This window comes from Dendropsophus ebraccatus, chromosome 1 (assembly GCF_027789765.1).
Source record: "Dendropsophus ebraccatus isolate aDenEbr1 chromosome 1, aDenEbr1.pat, whole genome shotgun sequence".
Taxonomy (NCBI): domain Eukaryota; kingdom Metazoa; phylum Chordata; class Amphibia; order Anura; family Hylidae; genus Dendropsophus; species Dendropsophus ebraccatus.
In genome coordinates this window covers 200,955,573-200,971,171 of record NC_091454.1, presented here as the reverse complement: position 1 = coordinate 200,971,171, position 15,599 = coordinate 200,955,573, and the positions used below count along the sequence as shown (strand labels likewise).

The following is a 15,599-nucleotide window of genomic DNA, read 5'->3' as shown; positions in this document are numbered from 1 at the left end:
GCCTGGTCTCCATGTTGGCTATTGCTGCTCCTGCCTGGCCTCCATGTTGGCTACTGCTGCTCCTGCCTGGCCTCCATGTTGACTACTGTTGCTGATGCCTGTCCTCCATGTCGAATACTGCTGCTCCGGTACTGGCCTCAAATGACTATTGCTGGACCTCCACTGGCCTCCAATGACTACTGCTGCTCCTTCTCTGCATTTGTGACCTTTTTCCTGCATAGACCCAGTAATGGTGAATTTCCTACATAGACCCTGTAATGGTAAATATTGAAGTCTAAAAAAAAAATTGACTTTGAGATATCGAAAAGATAATGATGTTACTGACATGTAGAGCCCTAAATTCAACCAAATACACTACCCCTGTATCATATAGATGCTTTAAACTATGAAATCCGAAGAAATCCTAAATTCGGTCGAACCGAACTTTCCGAAAAAATCCGGAAGTCCGGTCGGAACGAACTTTTGAAAAGTTCGCTCATCTCTACCAGTCACAGGCCTCAGAGCAGTATGGCACAAGATTGCTGAGGCGTGTGATTGGCTGCAACAGTCTTGCAGGGATATAATCACATCATCAATGCAGCCAAAGTATACACAATTGTGCGGAGGACTGGATTGGCAGGGCATTTATTGGGTGAGTAATGGATTTTTTGATCACATTTAGCTCCCTTTTTCCCCAACTACAGAAAAATGAAATGTCCTATAATGTCCTATCATTTTGTATCTACTGCCTATATACGGGCCTATATGTTTCCATGGTAACGGCAAGCAAAATCAATGTAGTCTGAATCTTCAATCAGATTGGTTTCCATTGAGCAGAAGAGTGTCTTCCTCAATCAGTGAAGAGATGCTTAACTCAAGATGACAACTCTCTCTGTGTTTCTCGATGTTCCTAAATCCATAAAGGATAAAGATAAGCAGCAGGAAGAAGACTTCCTCAAAGACCGCGATAGAAGAAAGGTTTTCTTTAGACAAAGAGGTACTGTGTTAAACTGAATACTCATCCATACCCCATTAATTAATTTAATAGAATTATTTTGAATGTTCATTAGTGATGAGCGAATAGTGACATATTCGAATATTCAATATTCGTACGAATATCCCGCAAATATTCGATCGAATATTCGATCCCATTAATGTCTATGGGAACAAGTATTCGATTAGTGAAAAACATCTATTTGACCATTTGGAGGGGGAAACCGGAAGCTGGGGGATTTGAACGCTTATTGAATATGTATCGAACATTCGCGGGATATTCGTCCGAATATCGAATATTCGAATATCTCACTATTCGATCGAATATCTATTCGATCGAACAGTATTCACTCATCACTAATGTGCATATCAAAGTCTAGTATTCATTATAAAGGACCAACCCTTTACAGTGCCCATATAGTGCCATATGTTGGGGCCTTCCATTGGACGTACAGTATACATTCAGAAATCCTCCTGACACTTACCTCCAAAGTGTGAGCAGAGCTTAAAGGGCTTTTCCAATGTTGACATTGACAATGTTGTGAGTGTGGGGGGTCTGACTTCTAGGGCCCCCCCTATGATCTTGAGAACTGGGAGCCTGAAATCCTTGCTGGATAAAGTGTGGGTTGTGTGCTGCTAGTCCATTCATTCTCTCTGGAATCACAGGGGTAGATGCATGCACCCTGTGTTTATCCATAGCAGCTCCGGAGAGTGAATGGAGAGGTGGCACGCATTCCCAGCCTACCCATCAGACTTTGGGGTTCCCATCAGTCAGACTGCCCACAATCTCTTATTTATGCCCGATCCATTGGATACTGTTGATGAGGCACAACTTGTCCAGATGTGTGCACCCTTGTTAAAGGGATTGTCTGGGATAATTTCTTAAAGGACAACTCTGGCCCAAACTATTTTTTAATATGTTATTATTAATGGAAAGTTAGACAACTTTCTAATGTACATTAATTATGGGAAATGCACATATAGGGCTATTTCCCTTAATTTAGTAGATATGGGAGACTTCAGATTCTCTGAAATAACATGACTAGAGATGAGCTAACCTGGTTCGGGTTTGATTCGATCCGAACCCGAACTTTCGGTATTTGATTAGCGGGGGCTGCAGAACTTGGATAAAGCTCTAAGGTTGTCTGGAAAACATGGATACAGCCAATGACTATATCCATGTTTTCCAGATAGCCTTAGGGCTTTATCCAAGTTCAGCAGCCACCGCTATTCAAATGCCGAAAGTTCGGGTTCGGATCGACTCGATCATGCTCGAGGTTCGCTCATCTCTAACCGTGACGTCACGAACCGGGGGTGTAATTACAATGGAGTGTCCAGCAGGGGCACACTATATATAAGAAGTCAGTACCATTGACTTCTATATATAGTGCACTCCTGTTGGACACTCCATTGTAATTACACCCCCAGTTTGTGACTTCACGGTATTTCAGAGAATCTGAAGTCTCCCTGATCTACTCAATTAAGGGAAATAGCCCTCCATGTGCATTTCCCATAATTAATGTACAATAGAAAGTTGTCTAACTTTCCGTAAGTAATAAGATATTAAAAAATTGTTTTGGCCGGACTTCTCCTTTAATTAGCCATGCTGTGGGGTCTGCGGGGGACATGACAATAATTTATACTTACTAGACATGAGCAAACTTTCCAAAAATGCACATGATTCACAAGAACCCAAACTATCTGCATTTGAAACCTGCTGCCTGGAGAAGGTGGATGCAGCGCAAAGACTGTCTGGAAAACATGGATGCAGCCATAGGTTGTAGGGTTTGTGCGACACTGAACTTTTGGCAAGTTTAGTCATCTCTAACTTGCATCCGCTGACGTGTTATTTCCACAGGAAATGGACGGTCAGCATAGAGTCTACTTCTAGTTAAGCATCTGTCCTGGACCCTTAAAGTTAATTTTGTTAATGGCCATATCAAAAAGTCTTATGGTGCGTTTACAAGGAGTGATAATTTGCCCAATCAAACGATTAACAATTTCGAAGTAACAATGTGTTTTTTTTTATAACGGAATGATAAATCGTTTGGAACAATCGTTATTGTGATCGTTTTAAGACCGGGTGAATCGGTGAAAGACTGTTTACACAAATCGATCTGCAAATTTTCAGTGAACAACCAACGACGGTTTGAGAACTTGTTTAAAGATCACGACGAACAATTTATCGCTCGACGCTTGATCGTTCGCTGCGTTTACACAAGCCGATTATCGCCCAAATGCGATCGTTATCGTGAAAATTCGAACGATAATCGTTCCGTGTAAACGCACCATAAAACATTTTTTATTACAAACTTGTAGCACCCACTGTTAATGGTTCTGAGTTCAAAAGGTTCATTCTTTTAAGCTGTTCCTGAAAGCTGATTTTTTTTTAACAGTCTTTCTATCTGAGGATGGTCAGCCATGGGTTCCACTGCCAGTAAAGAAGGTATATCTCCAAATAGTCAATGACCCAACAAGGAATTATGAGTATCTGCCAGCGTCTGGGGCACCAGAATTCATCCGAGGAGTTACAGAGTTGGCCCTTGGAAAGACCAATGCTATCTTACAAAACAGGGTAAATGTTATGAATCCCTCCCACCTCTATGTGGATTACCTTATCCATGGCTTGTCTCATTTTTCGGATCAATGTAGGGGACTAAGAGGGTGTAAAAGGCCAATGAGTATTTTTTTTCCAAAATTTACTAAATACTCATGGTTGAAGCATCAAAAATGATGTCATGTTTTTTTCTTTGTCAGGCAAGTGGTGTACAAACCCCAGGAACCAGCGGGGCTTTCAGAATAGGAGCAGAATTTCTACAGCGTTGGTATAATGTCAATAGGAAAACTTCAGTCTGTATTGCTCTACTGGCTCATGGTAAGTCCCATTCTTGATGACTGTACACTTGTACTTGGTGGTAGTAAAGAGTGACAGGATGGCGATACTTGGAAGCTCTGTATCTATCATTGAGTAGTTCCTCATGACAGAATATGAGAGAGATTCGGTCTCCGAGGACCAATTCCTTCTGCAGTCAGTGGATTGTTGTCATTACTCATTGTCTCAATGCTTATCCGAGGATGTAACCTAGGAAATCCTACTGACATGAGAAACATTCTTCTGTGTGGACATATATATTACTAAGCAAACATCAATGATCAGGCAAAGTAAGGCAGGTGGGGGGCTTAACCCCAATTCCTCCAATCTATGTGTACTTATAAACTCCATACTTCTTCACATTGCCTCTGTCGGATAAGAACAAGTGATTACAGATAATGTGCAGACAATATGGCTAATCCAGATGGTGATAAATGGGTGTGTAGAGATGACAGTAAATTCATCTGTTAAACTGGAGGTTCGGGTCTCCTTGGATACCAACATGCATGAGAGAAGTGCGAGACCCCTATTGGATCCAATGGGGGTCCGGAGGATCACGGTCACACTGTGTGTTGATATCCAAGGAGACCCAAACCTCCTTGAGAAACAGAAAAACTTGCCGGTCATTCGGCAGCTGGACACCATGACAGGTACACTAGATTTTTTTTCTCTCCAGAGAACCCCTTCAAGAACAATACATTTTCATTTTCACCCTTTTGTGTTTTGTTTCTTGCTTTCTAACTGATCACAAATCAGCAAATATCGCCTTACATATTGTGAGATCAATCATTTTATATTGGTTCAAAAGTTTCCACAAATAACAGGGTGGGGGAGCTATATAAATAAATATATACATATATATATTTTTTCTTCATATAAAGTTTTTTTTTTTTTTTTTGGGGAGGGGGGGGGGGTGTCACTATGCAATTCCTTGATCCCCTCTACAATTTAAAGCAATACATATGTGTAAAAGTGAACTGCTGGATCATGGATCTGTCATGGCAGCCACAGAGCAGAGGCCTTTGGAAGGCCTTGGGCTGCCGTAACAATCTTTCGGCTACTTGATGATGGTAATGATGTGTAACTGATTGAAGTTCATGTACATATAGTTTTTTAACCCAAGTTACTTGTGAAACGATCTTCAGAATGCTGCCAGTAACCCTGTATATGACTTTAGGACCGGGATCCTCTGACATAACCTACATGACTAAGCTTTATTCCTAGTTTTGTTATGAGGCCTGGCTGAGTAGTTATATAACAGGCATTTTTTAGGTCCGGAAGCCTCATGTATACAAAGGCTCGGTAGTGATGACACCGGTGCATCCGCTTTCCCAAAATTCCCAAAGAGGTCTTTAAACTTGGCATTTGTAAACAAATTCTCCTTGGCACGCTAATAACAATCAAAGCCGCTCTTGGGAGAGATCTCACTCGGTGCCACATATACAGCTGACTTCCCCCCGCTGGCTTGAATTGTCTTCTCTTTCTTCTGACTCCTTAAATGCCTACTGGGACCATTGCCCACAGTCACGATCAATCACTATTTGTCTATTTTTATTCATTTCCTCCTTGTAGTTTAAAGCTACCGCTCTCTATTTTTTTCCTTTTAAGTTGTCTTATTTCATGACAGGAAGAGCTGGGTGGCTGCTGCCTTCAGAGGAAAAAACAGCGGCCGACTGGTATATAGCTTACTGCGGACTCAAAGCCGATGGTATTCAGACTAAATATAAATACGCTACCATTTGGTCCTTCATTTGGCAGGATCACACGCAATGTTATTGTAGAGGATGGCACCTCCATTGTCTACTTACGCAATCTTTGCTTGGAGGATCAGAGAGACATCAGTTTAGTTGCATAATATTTTAGCGCTATGTCAAGTGTATCCGGATACACAGTATATATAGAACAGATGAAGTTTCTGTCCAGAGACCTTCAGGAGTGTCTGAGCCATTCTGAATGGGAACGCCAATTACAATAATCTGGATACCACTTGGTGCCAAGGGCTTACATTGGGTTGGGAAACAGACCTTGGAGGGTCCAGCATAGTGCTCTCCTGTGTGGTTTTGCAAGGTTGTGATGGCAGCTATGCTGAATCACTGGACATACAGTATGTGAATTGACTATGTTAGAAGTGTGGTATTGTCAATCACAGCTTAAAGGGGATATCCATTCTTAGGAACAGAAAAAGTTTTAAGAGGGCCCTAAATAAGTAAAAATAATAAACCATAAGTAAATCTTCTCTCCTATCCCATGGTGATCCTCTGCTCAGGTCCCAGGCTTCTAGCTAGAGCGGACGTCATGTGACCACTGCAACGGCATCAGAAGCCACAAGATTCCTGTGACCTATGACGTCCTTGATTGGCTGCGGTGGTCATGTGATGCCCACTCCAGCAAGAAGATCAGGATGCCAATCAGGGCCTGAATGAAGGATCAGCATCGGATGAAAAGAGGAGTTACTGAAGGTTTGTTGGTTTTAATTGTTTAGTGCCCCTTTAGGCTGGGTTCCCACACAGTATTTTTGCTCAGTATTTTGCAATCAAAACCAGGAGTGGATTGAAAGCACAGAAAGGCTCTGTTTACACACCGTTGAAATTTAGTGGATGGCCGTCATTTTATGACAAATAATGGCCGTTATTTCATAACAAGGGCAGATGTTTTAAAATAATGGCAATTATTTGCCATTAAACGACGGCCATCCACTAAATTTCAACAGTGTGTGAACAGAGCCTTTCTGTGCTTTCAATCCACTCCTGGTTTTGGTTGCAATATGAGGACCAAAATACTAAGCAGAAATACTGTGTGTGAACATAGACTTAAAGTGTACCTGTTGTTTAATTTTTTTTTTTGCAGAAATCAATAGTACAGTTGATTTTAAGAAACTTTTTAATTGGGTTTATTAGCCGAAAAATGTTAATTTTATCATGAGAAAGCAGTTTGAACCTCTCCCCCCTGTCTTCATTGTTCTCTATGGAGAGGGAAGGGGTGGAGGGAGATGAGGCACCAAAATAGGACAACAAAGAGTTATTTACAGCTACATCACTGAGCTATCTTCTCTTAAGTCATCACTGACCTCTCTGACCTCTGAATAGAGGCTTCCACAAAGCTCCCACTGTGTAATCCTTTTTTCTCTGTTCTCTGCTGCCGACTAATCTCCCTCCTTCGTCCTCCCCCCCCCCCCTCTCCATAGAGGCGCACCTGGGGAAAGTCTTTTTGATTGCAGATAATGGCTTAGTGTGGAGTTAGTGTAAGGACCTGTGTGAACCAGGAGACCTGCGCGTGGTACACAGGGCAATATGGTTTGATCAAATTATATACCGACATCCTGGCGTTGGTTTTTAGAATGCCCAGCGGCATTAGTATTAGCCATAGGTGTGATGTGCAGTAGCTCCCTTCCCACCATGTGGCAGATAATGGCATATTTGCCTAATAAACCCAATTACAAAGTTTTTTTAAATTGCCTGTACTATTGATTTCTGCAAAAAAAAAATAAAAAAAAAAAATACAACATTGACACTTTAATTATTATTTTTTTTTAATGATGGATAACCCCTTAAATTTTTTTTTTACACCCACTGGCTGCAGCCATGGGTCCCAGCATGTATTTGCCTTATATTTAGATATATTGATGGTACATTGGTTGCTTTTCTTGTATTTGTTAGACAGGTACCGCTGGATATTTGAGGCTGCCGGGATAAGAGATATCAGGACATACAGGTTTCTGGATACCAAAAATATGGATCTGGCGTTACCTGAAATGCTGGAAGATCTCGAGGTAACGTGACCCCTTTATCTAAACATCTCTGATCTTATTTCTCTATATGGGAATATTATATAAGAGCAGAGTACAGATCCACTTATATTGTGGTTTGGACTGGTCTAATAATAATATCCTTTAAGGGCACATGGCCTATTTTAGTACTTAGTGACATAGGGGGAGATTTATCAAATATGGTGTAAAGTGAAACTGGCTCAGTTGCCCCTAGCAACCAATCAGATTTCACCTTTCATTTTCCAAAGAGTCTGTGAGGAATGAAAGGTGGAATCTGATTGGTTGCTAGGGGCAACTGAGCCAGTTTCACTTTACACCATGGTTGATAAATCTCCCCCATAGTTTCTTTTTTCTCTTTGACCATGTAGGATGAAAGAAGGAATAATATTAATATGAGTTGTTATGAATAAAGCAATATCAAAATATTTTTTTGTGTAAATTTTTAATTTAATTATTATTTTTTTATTTTTTTACATTAGTGTTTGGTCCCACTAAGGGACTTAGGAAACAAGGGAAATTATACTCTGCAATACTTCTGTAGTTCAGAGTATGTTGTTCATTGCAAAACTTCGAGGTAGCCTATTAGACCCTGCACTTGGCACAGTCTAAAAGGCATTCACTCATGGTAGACACGGATGCCTTCTTAAAGGGGTACTTCGGCATTTTTTTCCTTTAAATCAACTGGTTGCAGAAAGTTATATAGATTTGTAATTTATTTCTATCTAAAGTTCTCATGTGTTCCAGTACTTATGAGCTCCTGTATGTCATGCAGGAAGTGGTGTATTCTTACCAGTCTGACACAGTGCTCTCTGCTGCCACCTCTGTCCATGTCAGGAACTGTCCAAAGGAGGAGAGGTTTTCTATGGGGATTTACGACTGATTTGTACAGTTCCTGACACGGACACAGGTGGCAGCAGAGAGCAGTTTGTCAGACTGGAAAGAATACATCACTTCCTGCAAGACATAGAGAAGCTGATAAGTACTGACAGATTTGAGATTTTTAAACAGAAGTGAATCACAAATCTGTATAACTTTCTAACACCAGTTGATCTGAAAGAAATTTTTTTTTGCTGGAGTACCCCTTTAAGGTGAAAACCCCACATGGTGATGGCATGGGTACTGAGCTTGTGCCATCATTGTGTCACATTGTTCTATTAGCTTATGAAAGCTGCGTACCTCCAATGATAGCGCAGAAAATATACGTATATGTCTGGCCCCAGTTGATTTAAGATTTTTTTTAACGTCTGGAGTACCCCTTTAATGTGGGCAGAGTTGGATGTTCTTTGTGACGGCTCCTTTTTGCACTAATAGACGAGAATCTAGATAGGGGCTGTCCACTCTAATAGTCGAGAATTTTCCAATGAGTTTTGTAAACTGGACCACAATCTCTTTACTATAAGGTATCTAAGTATCCCATATATATTTTATTTATTAAAGAATTCTCCTGACAATTCAGTTGTCGTGCTACCAACTTCTTGCAACCCAACTGGAGTCCAACTCAGCAGCAGTGACTGGGAACAGATAGCAGATGTGATGAAGGTGAGAAAAGGGACAGTCATTTCCTTCACCTGGTTAAAAGGCACCTTGATCTGTATCTGTACTGTTCTTGGTATCAGAGGTATCACAGCACAGTACAGGTATCACAGCACAGTACAGGTATCGCAGCACAGTACAGGTATCACCGTACAGTACAGGTATCGCAGCACAGTACAGGTATCACCGTACAGTACAGGTATCGCAGCACAGTACAGGTATCACCGTACAGTACAGGTATCGCAGCACAGTACAGGTATCAGAGGTATCACAGCACATAACAAGTATCAGAGGTGTCACAGCACAGTACAGGTATCACAGCACAGTACAGGTATCACAGCACAGTACAGGTATCACAGTATAGTACAGGTATCACAGCACAGTACAGGTATCACAGTATAGTACAGGTATCACAGCACAGTACAGGTATCACAGTATAGTACAGGTATCAGAGGTGTCACAGCACAGTACAGGTATCACAGCACAGTACAGGTATCACAGTATAGTACAGGTATCACAGCACAGTACAGGTATCACAGTATAGTACAGGTATCAGAGGTGTCACAGCACAGTACAGGTGTCACAGCACAGTACAGCTATCACAGCACAGTACAGGTATCAGAGGTATCACAGCACAGTACAGGTATCAGAGGTATCACAGGGCATAACAAGTATCAGAGGTATCACAGCACAGTACAGATATAACAGCACAGTACAGGTATCAGAGGTATCACAGCACAGTACAGGTATCAGAGGTATCACAGAACAGTACAGATATCACAGTACAGGTATCAGAGGTATCAGAGGTGTCACAGCACAGTACAGGTATCACATCACAGTACAGGTATCACAGTACAGTATAGGTATCAGAGGTGTCACAGCACAGTACAGGTATCAGAGGTGTCACAGCACAGTACAGCTATCACAGCACAGTACAGGTATCAGAGGTATCACAGCACAGTACAGATATAACAGCACAGTACAGGTATCAGAGGTATCACAGGGCATAACAAGTATCAGAGGTATCACAGAACAGTACAGATATCACAGCACAGAACAGTACAGATATCACAGCACAGTACAGGTTTCAGAGGTATCACCACACAGAACAGGTATCAGAGGTATCACAGCACAGTACAGCTATCAAAGATATCACAGCACAGTACAGGTGTCACAACACAGTACAGGTATGAGAGGTATCACAGCACAGTACAGGTATGAGAGGTATCACAGCACAGTACAGCTATCAAATGTATCACAGCACAGTACAGGTGTCACAACACAGTACGGGTATGAGAGGTATCACAGTACAGTACAGGTATCAGAGGTAACACAGCACAGTACAGATATCACAGCACAGTACAGGTATCAGAGGTATCACAACACAGAACAAGTATCAGAGGTATCACAGCACAGTACAGGTATCACAGCACAGTACAGGTATCAGAGGTATCACAGCACAGAACAGGTATCAGAGGTAGCACAGTTCAGCTATCAAAGGTATCACAGCACAGTACAGGTATCAGAGGTATTACAGCACAGTACAGGTGTCACAGTAGAATACTGATATGAGAGGCATCCTAGCACAGTACAGGTATCATAGTACAGTACAGCTATCAGAGGTATCACAGCACAGTACAGGTATCCCAGTACAGAATAGGTATCAGAGGTGTAGGCACCTGTGTACCCCTGGGATCAATTGTTATTTCATCTTTCTGCATCTTGGTAAAAAAAAAAGTTTATATTCATTTCAGAGGAAGAGCATGTTCCCATTTTTCCACCTTAAAGATCAGGGCCTGGCCTCTGGAGACACTGACACTGATGCCTGGCCTGTGCGCTACTTCCTATCAGAAGGCTTTGAACTCTTCTGTACCCAGACGTTTTCTGCCAGTTTTGGATTATATGGTGGGTACAGATTCTATAATTATTGTTGATTATATGTATATAATGAAATATACTATACTGTATATGTATACATCTACTACTGTATATATATATCTGCTATATTGTGAGTATAGATTGAGCGCTGTGTGTATTGATTATATGTTGTTGTGTAAGTACAGAGTATATCATAGATATTGTTTGTAAATACGTCTATGGTGCCTATTGATTGTACAGTATGCTTACAGATTATAATGTATAAATTAAATGTTATGCATGCATATAATTTTTCTTTTAATGGTGTGTATAGATTATATGCGGTGCGTATTGATTATATTGTATGTGTATAGATTATATACAATGTGTATTTATTATATTGTATGTGTATAGATTATATACAACGTGTATTCATTATATTGTATGTGTATAGATTATATACTATGTGTATTCATTATATTGTATGTGTATAGATTATATACAATGTGTTTTGATCATGTTGTTTGTGTATAGATTATATGCAATGTGTGTATTACATGAATTTACATTTTTTTCTAGTTTATTCTAATTTACATACAGTACAGAGTCCAAAACACAGTTTCTGCAGTCACATGCACATGGTGCCATCTGGTGGCTGAAAAAGTTATTGCAAAGTTTGCCTTTCCTTACAGTGAAACATTTAGAAAAACCTATCTATGGGTGTGTTCAACCGATCTGCAGCATGTGCATGTATCCTTCAAGTATAGCAATGAATTCTTGTGGACTATGTAGTTGGCAAAGGTTTGCTCATACGTATAGTAGATTTGGTCATTCAATTTAGTGACATCTTCTGTATCTTATTTGCCAATCTTCAGGTGAGAGAGTCGGGAATCTGTTATTTGTTATGAAGAGCAATGAGGTTCTTCTCAGTGTCCGCTCCCAGCTTGAAAACCTTGCACTTGGATTATGGTCAACACCACCTTGTATTGGTTCACGGGTTGTGGCAACGGTGCTGAACAATCCTTCATTGTATGCAGAATGGTAAGATAACCGTTATCTATAGTTATCTGGTTGGAAGTAATTGAGCCCCTAACTTATAATGATCCTAATTCTCAAAAAAAAAAAAAAAAAAAAAATTACATATCTTTTGTTCATTTGATTGGATGCCAATGTTCATCCAGAGCTGAGAGCCGTGACTGGACTCTTATTACTACCTAATACAGAAAATATTATGGAGGCGAGGTGTTATCCAGAGAATACCATAGTGTCTGTGATTTTATCCAAGAAACCAGTCTTCTGTGCAGATTCTCACAAGGAACGGAGTTACAAGTTAAAGGGGTTGTTCACCAAAAAAAAAATAATAATAATAATTCATATCAATTAATGGCAGAAAATGCCAGAGATTTGTAATTTACTTCTATAAAAACAAACCTCAAGTCCTCCAGTACTTATGAGTTGCTGTATGTCCTACAGGAAGGGTTATTCTTTCCAGTTTGGACAGCACAAGAGGTTTTGAATGGTGATTTGCCCCTCTTCCAGACAGTTCCTGACATGGACAGAGGTGGCAGCAGAGAGCACTGTGTCAGACTGGAAAGAATACACCACTTCCTGCAGGACATACAACAGCTGATAAGTACTGGAAGACTGTAGATTTTTTTAATAGAAGTAAATTACAAATCTCTGGCACGTTCTGGCACAAGTTGATTTGAGTTGAGTTGGGTTTTTTTGTGAACTACCCCTTTAAGCTGACTGCACTCATTGTGAAGTTGTCCTCCCCCTAAATCCTACTGTGAGTTTTCCCTAACATAGAGCTACCAATGCTGTACCCAGAGAGAGCATTCCTTTCATCCAAGAATGATTTTTTATGGTTAATTATTATTATTATTATTATTATTATTCCTTTTTATAGGCAAGAAAGTCTAAAAATAGCAGTCAGACGCCTTATGATTATCAGGGAAAAAATCAGGGAGAAGCTACGACTTCTGGAGACCTTAAAATGCTGGGACCATCTCACCAGGCAGGCCGGCCTGTCTGCTTCCATTGGGTTAACATGTAAGTAGCTGTACGGTGCGTATTCACGTCTTACAGTGATTGCTGGATGTCCCACAGGTTGTCCCACTTAAGATTCATTCCCTATGAAACTCCCATAGCCAATAAATGAAGGGGTGGTGCACATGGAGAATTGCTGCCCCATTCCATCCAGAGACTTTGGCCCCTGTTCTCGAGAGTGCATGGGGGGGCCCAACAGTTTCTTTATAGCGGTGTAGGCTGAAACATCACATATATAAGCCAGTAATATGACTAATACATGTGGATATTTGTCCCTTTCTGGATATCCCTATACTCCAGGGGAAACCCAAATGGGTGTAATGAAACCCCACGTGTAGGAGTAGAGGAGACCCAAAAGGTCATGTACTGTACGTGCTTCCCGGAACAAGTTTATGGTTATACCCAGATGCCTAGTTTCTCAAGCAATACACTACACAGAAACATTTAATATATGTCAAATTAGCAAATGAGTTACAAATATCAACATTTATGATACTTGGCCATCCCAGCATGTTTCTACCCTTTGGAGAAGTCTCCTCAGGGGTTTAATAGGGCAGGAATGATAATGCTTAGGGCACATTGATTGGCTGAACGGGCTGTCACTCCCCAAATAGTCAGTCTTGGAAGTGGCAGGGCTGCAGTCGGAAGACACAAGAGATGCCAAATCATGACACTAGGGGAGTGCAGAAAGGTAAGCATTTTTTATATGTCCGCAGACGTATAGCAGAAGTTTGATAACACTGGATAACCCTTTTGGTGATTGAAACCTTTTCTTTTGCTGGACTAAGGATTCCAATGGGCAGCCCTAAACAGCGACTGACCACCCACTGGACTTCTAAGCATAGAATGAGGAGGCATTACAATCAATGTACTCTATCTTTTAAAGGGGTACTCAAAGAAAAATCTTAGTCTTTAAAATCAGTTGCTTTCAGAAAGTTATATTGATTTGTAATTTACTTCTACTTAAAAATCTCAAGTTTCCCAGTACTTATAAGCTGCTGCATGTCCTGCAGGAAATTGGTGTATTCTTTCCAGTCTGGCACAGTGCTCTCTGCTGCCACCTCTGTCCATGACAGGAACTGTCCAGAGCAGGAGAGGTTTTCTATGGAGATTTACTACTGCTCTGGACAGTTCCTGACATGGACAGAGGAGGCAGCAGAGAGCACTGTCAGACTGGAAAGAATACACTACTTCCTGCAGGACATACAGCAGCTGATAAGTACCGGAATACTAGAGCTTTTTAAATAGAAGTAAATTACAAATCTATATAACTTTCTGAAACCAGTTGCTTTGAAATAAAAAGATTTTTGCCGGAGTAACCCTTTAAAACTTCACCATATATCTATCTGCTGTACAATCTATTTCCTCTATTGTTAGTAGCATTTTTGTAATGGTAAAAGGTTTCCTTTAAATGCTCCTTCTAACCTTGAAATCAGTAGGTGACCATAGATTTCCGTAGAAGCCCTTAGAGCTGCTTACCACGGTTCTCTTTCATGGCTAATAGATGGGGTCTCCATCATTACTTCTACCGTTCCCCCTCTTCCTAACCTAGATGATTTCCGGATTGGAGCCATTGTTAGCAATTAGCATTAGGAGCCATTTCGTAATATAATGTTATTGGAATATTGCTAGTAGAAGTGATCTGTGCTTCTGAAAATAATCCATTTTTATTTCCCCCCCCCCCATATTAGTGAGTGAAGTGGAAATCCTGGCTAAAAGGAAGCACATCTACTTATGTGATCAGGGACAGATGAATATCTCGGGCCTCAATGCAAGTAACCTGGACTATGTCACACAGGCCATTCATGATGTCACGGTGAACGACTGTTAACTGCAAAAGACTCTCTAGACTCTAACAAGATCAAGAGCAGACCACCAGTTATAAGACCCCTTGTTTCAAAGAGGTTGCATAGGATTATAAAAAGATTAGTCTATCCTTAGGGTGGGCCACCAGTATCAGATCTGTGTAGGTCCAACCCTTAGCCCCCCCTTCCTATAGGAAATAGCTTCGAAATATGACATGCAATGGAGCAGTAATACAGTGTCCTAGCACAGGTCCTCCAGCACATGACTCTGCCGTATATATGAGGGTTAAAGAGAAAATATGATAGAACATCGGAAAATCTTATGTTCTATAGAACTTGTCGAACCTCCCGCATTTGATTCCCGATGCCTTCCTGGTCCGTGAGGAAGGAGGAGACAGCCCGGGTACCACCTGAAATTCCGGGATTCAGCTTAGATAATAGGTTGTATCCTGGAATTTCAGGCGGTACCCGGGCTGTCTTCTCCTTCCCGGAACGGGAAGGCATCGGGAATCAAATGCGGAGGGTTCGACAAGGTTCAAGTTCTATAGAACCTAAGATTTTTCGATGTTCGATCATCTCTAGTAAGGAGTATAAAAATAGGAGAAGAAGAGAAGAATACACCCAACCCTCCAGTGTCAATTGTTTAGCGTTGTGGAAGTAAGAACCAACACTAGATCTAATTTATAAGATGATATTATCATACTCATTGCATGTATGATCCACCAAACAATACACATGTGGTGAT

The 15,599-nt window shown here is 40.9% G+C and overlaps 1 protein-coding gene across 1 annotated transcript; it reads left to right on the top strand.

Annotated features, from left to right (window-relative positions):
• Positions 1 to 618: 618 nt before the first annotated feature.
• On the top strand, positions 619 to 15,230 carry LOC138786729 (aspartate aminotransferase, cytoplasmic-like). The gene is made up of 9 exons (XM_069963780.1): positions 619 to 976; positions 3,369 to 3,547; positions 3,730 to 3,847; positions 7,501 to 7,613; positions 9,048 to 9,149; positions 10,898 to 11,048; positions 11,876 to 12,041; positions 12,910 to 13,052; positions 14,741 to 15,230. Exons 1-9 carry the CDS (start codon positions 859 to 861, stop codon positions 14,878 to 14,880), a joined length of 1,230 nt encoding a protein of 409 aa, XP_069819881.1. The 5' UTR covers positions 619 to 858; the 3' UTR covers positions 14,881 to 15,230.
• The last annotated feature ends 369 nt before the right edge of the window (positions 15,231 to 15,599 follow it).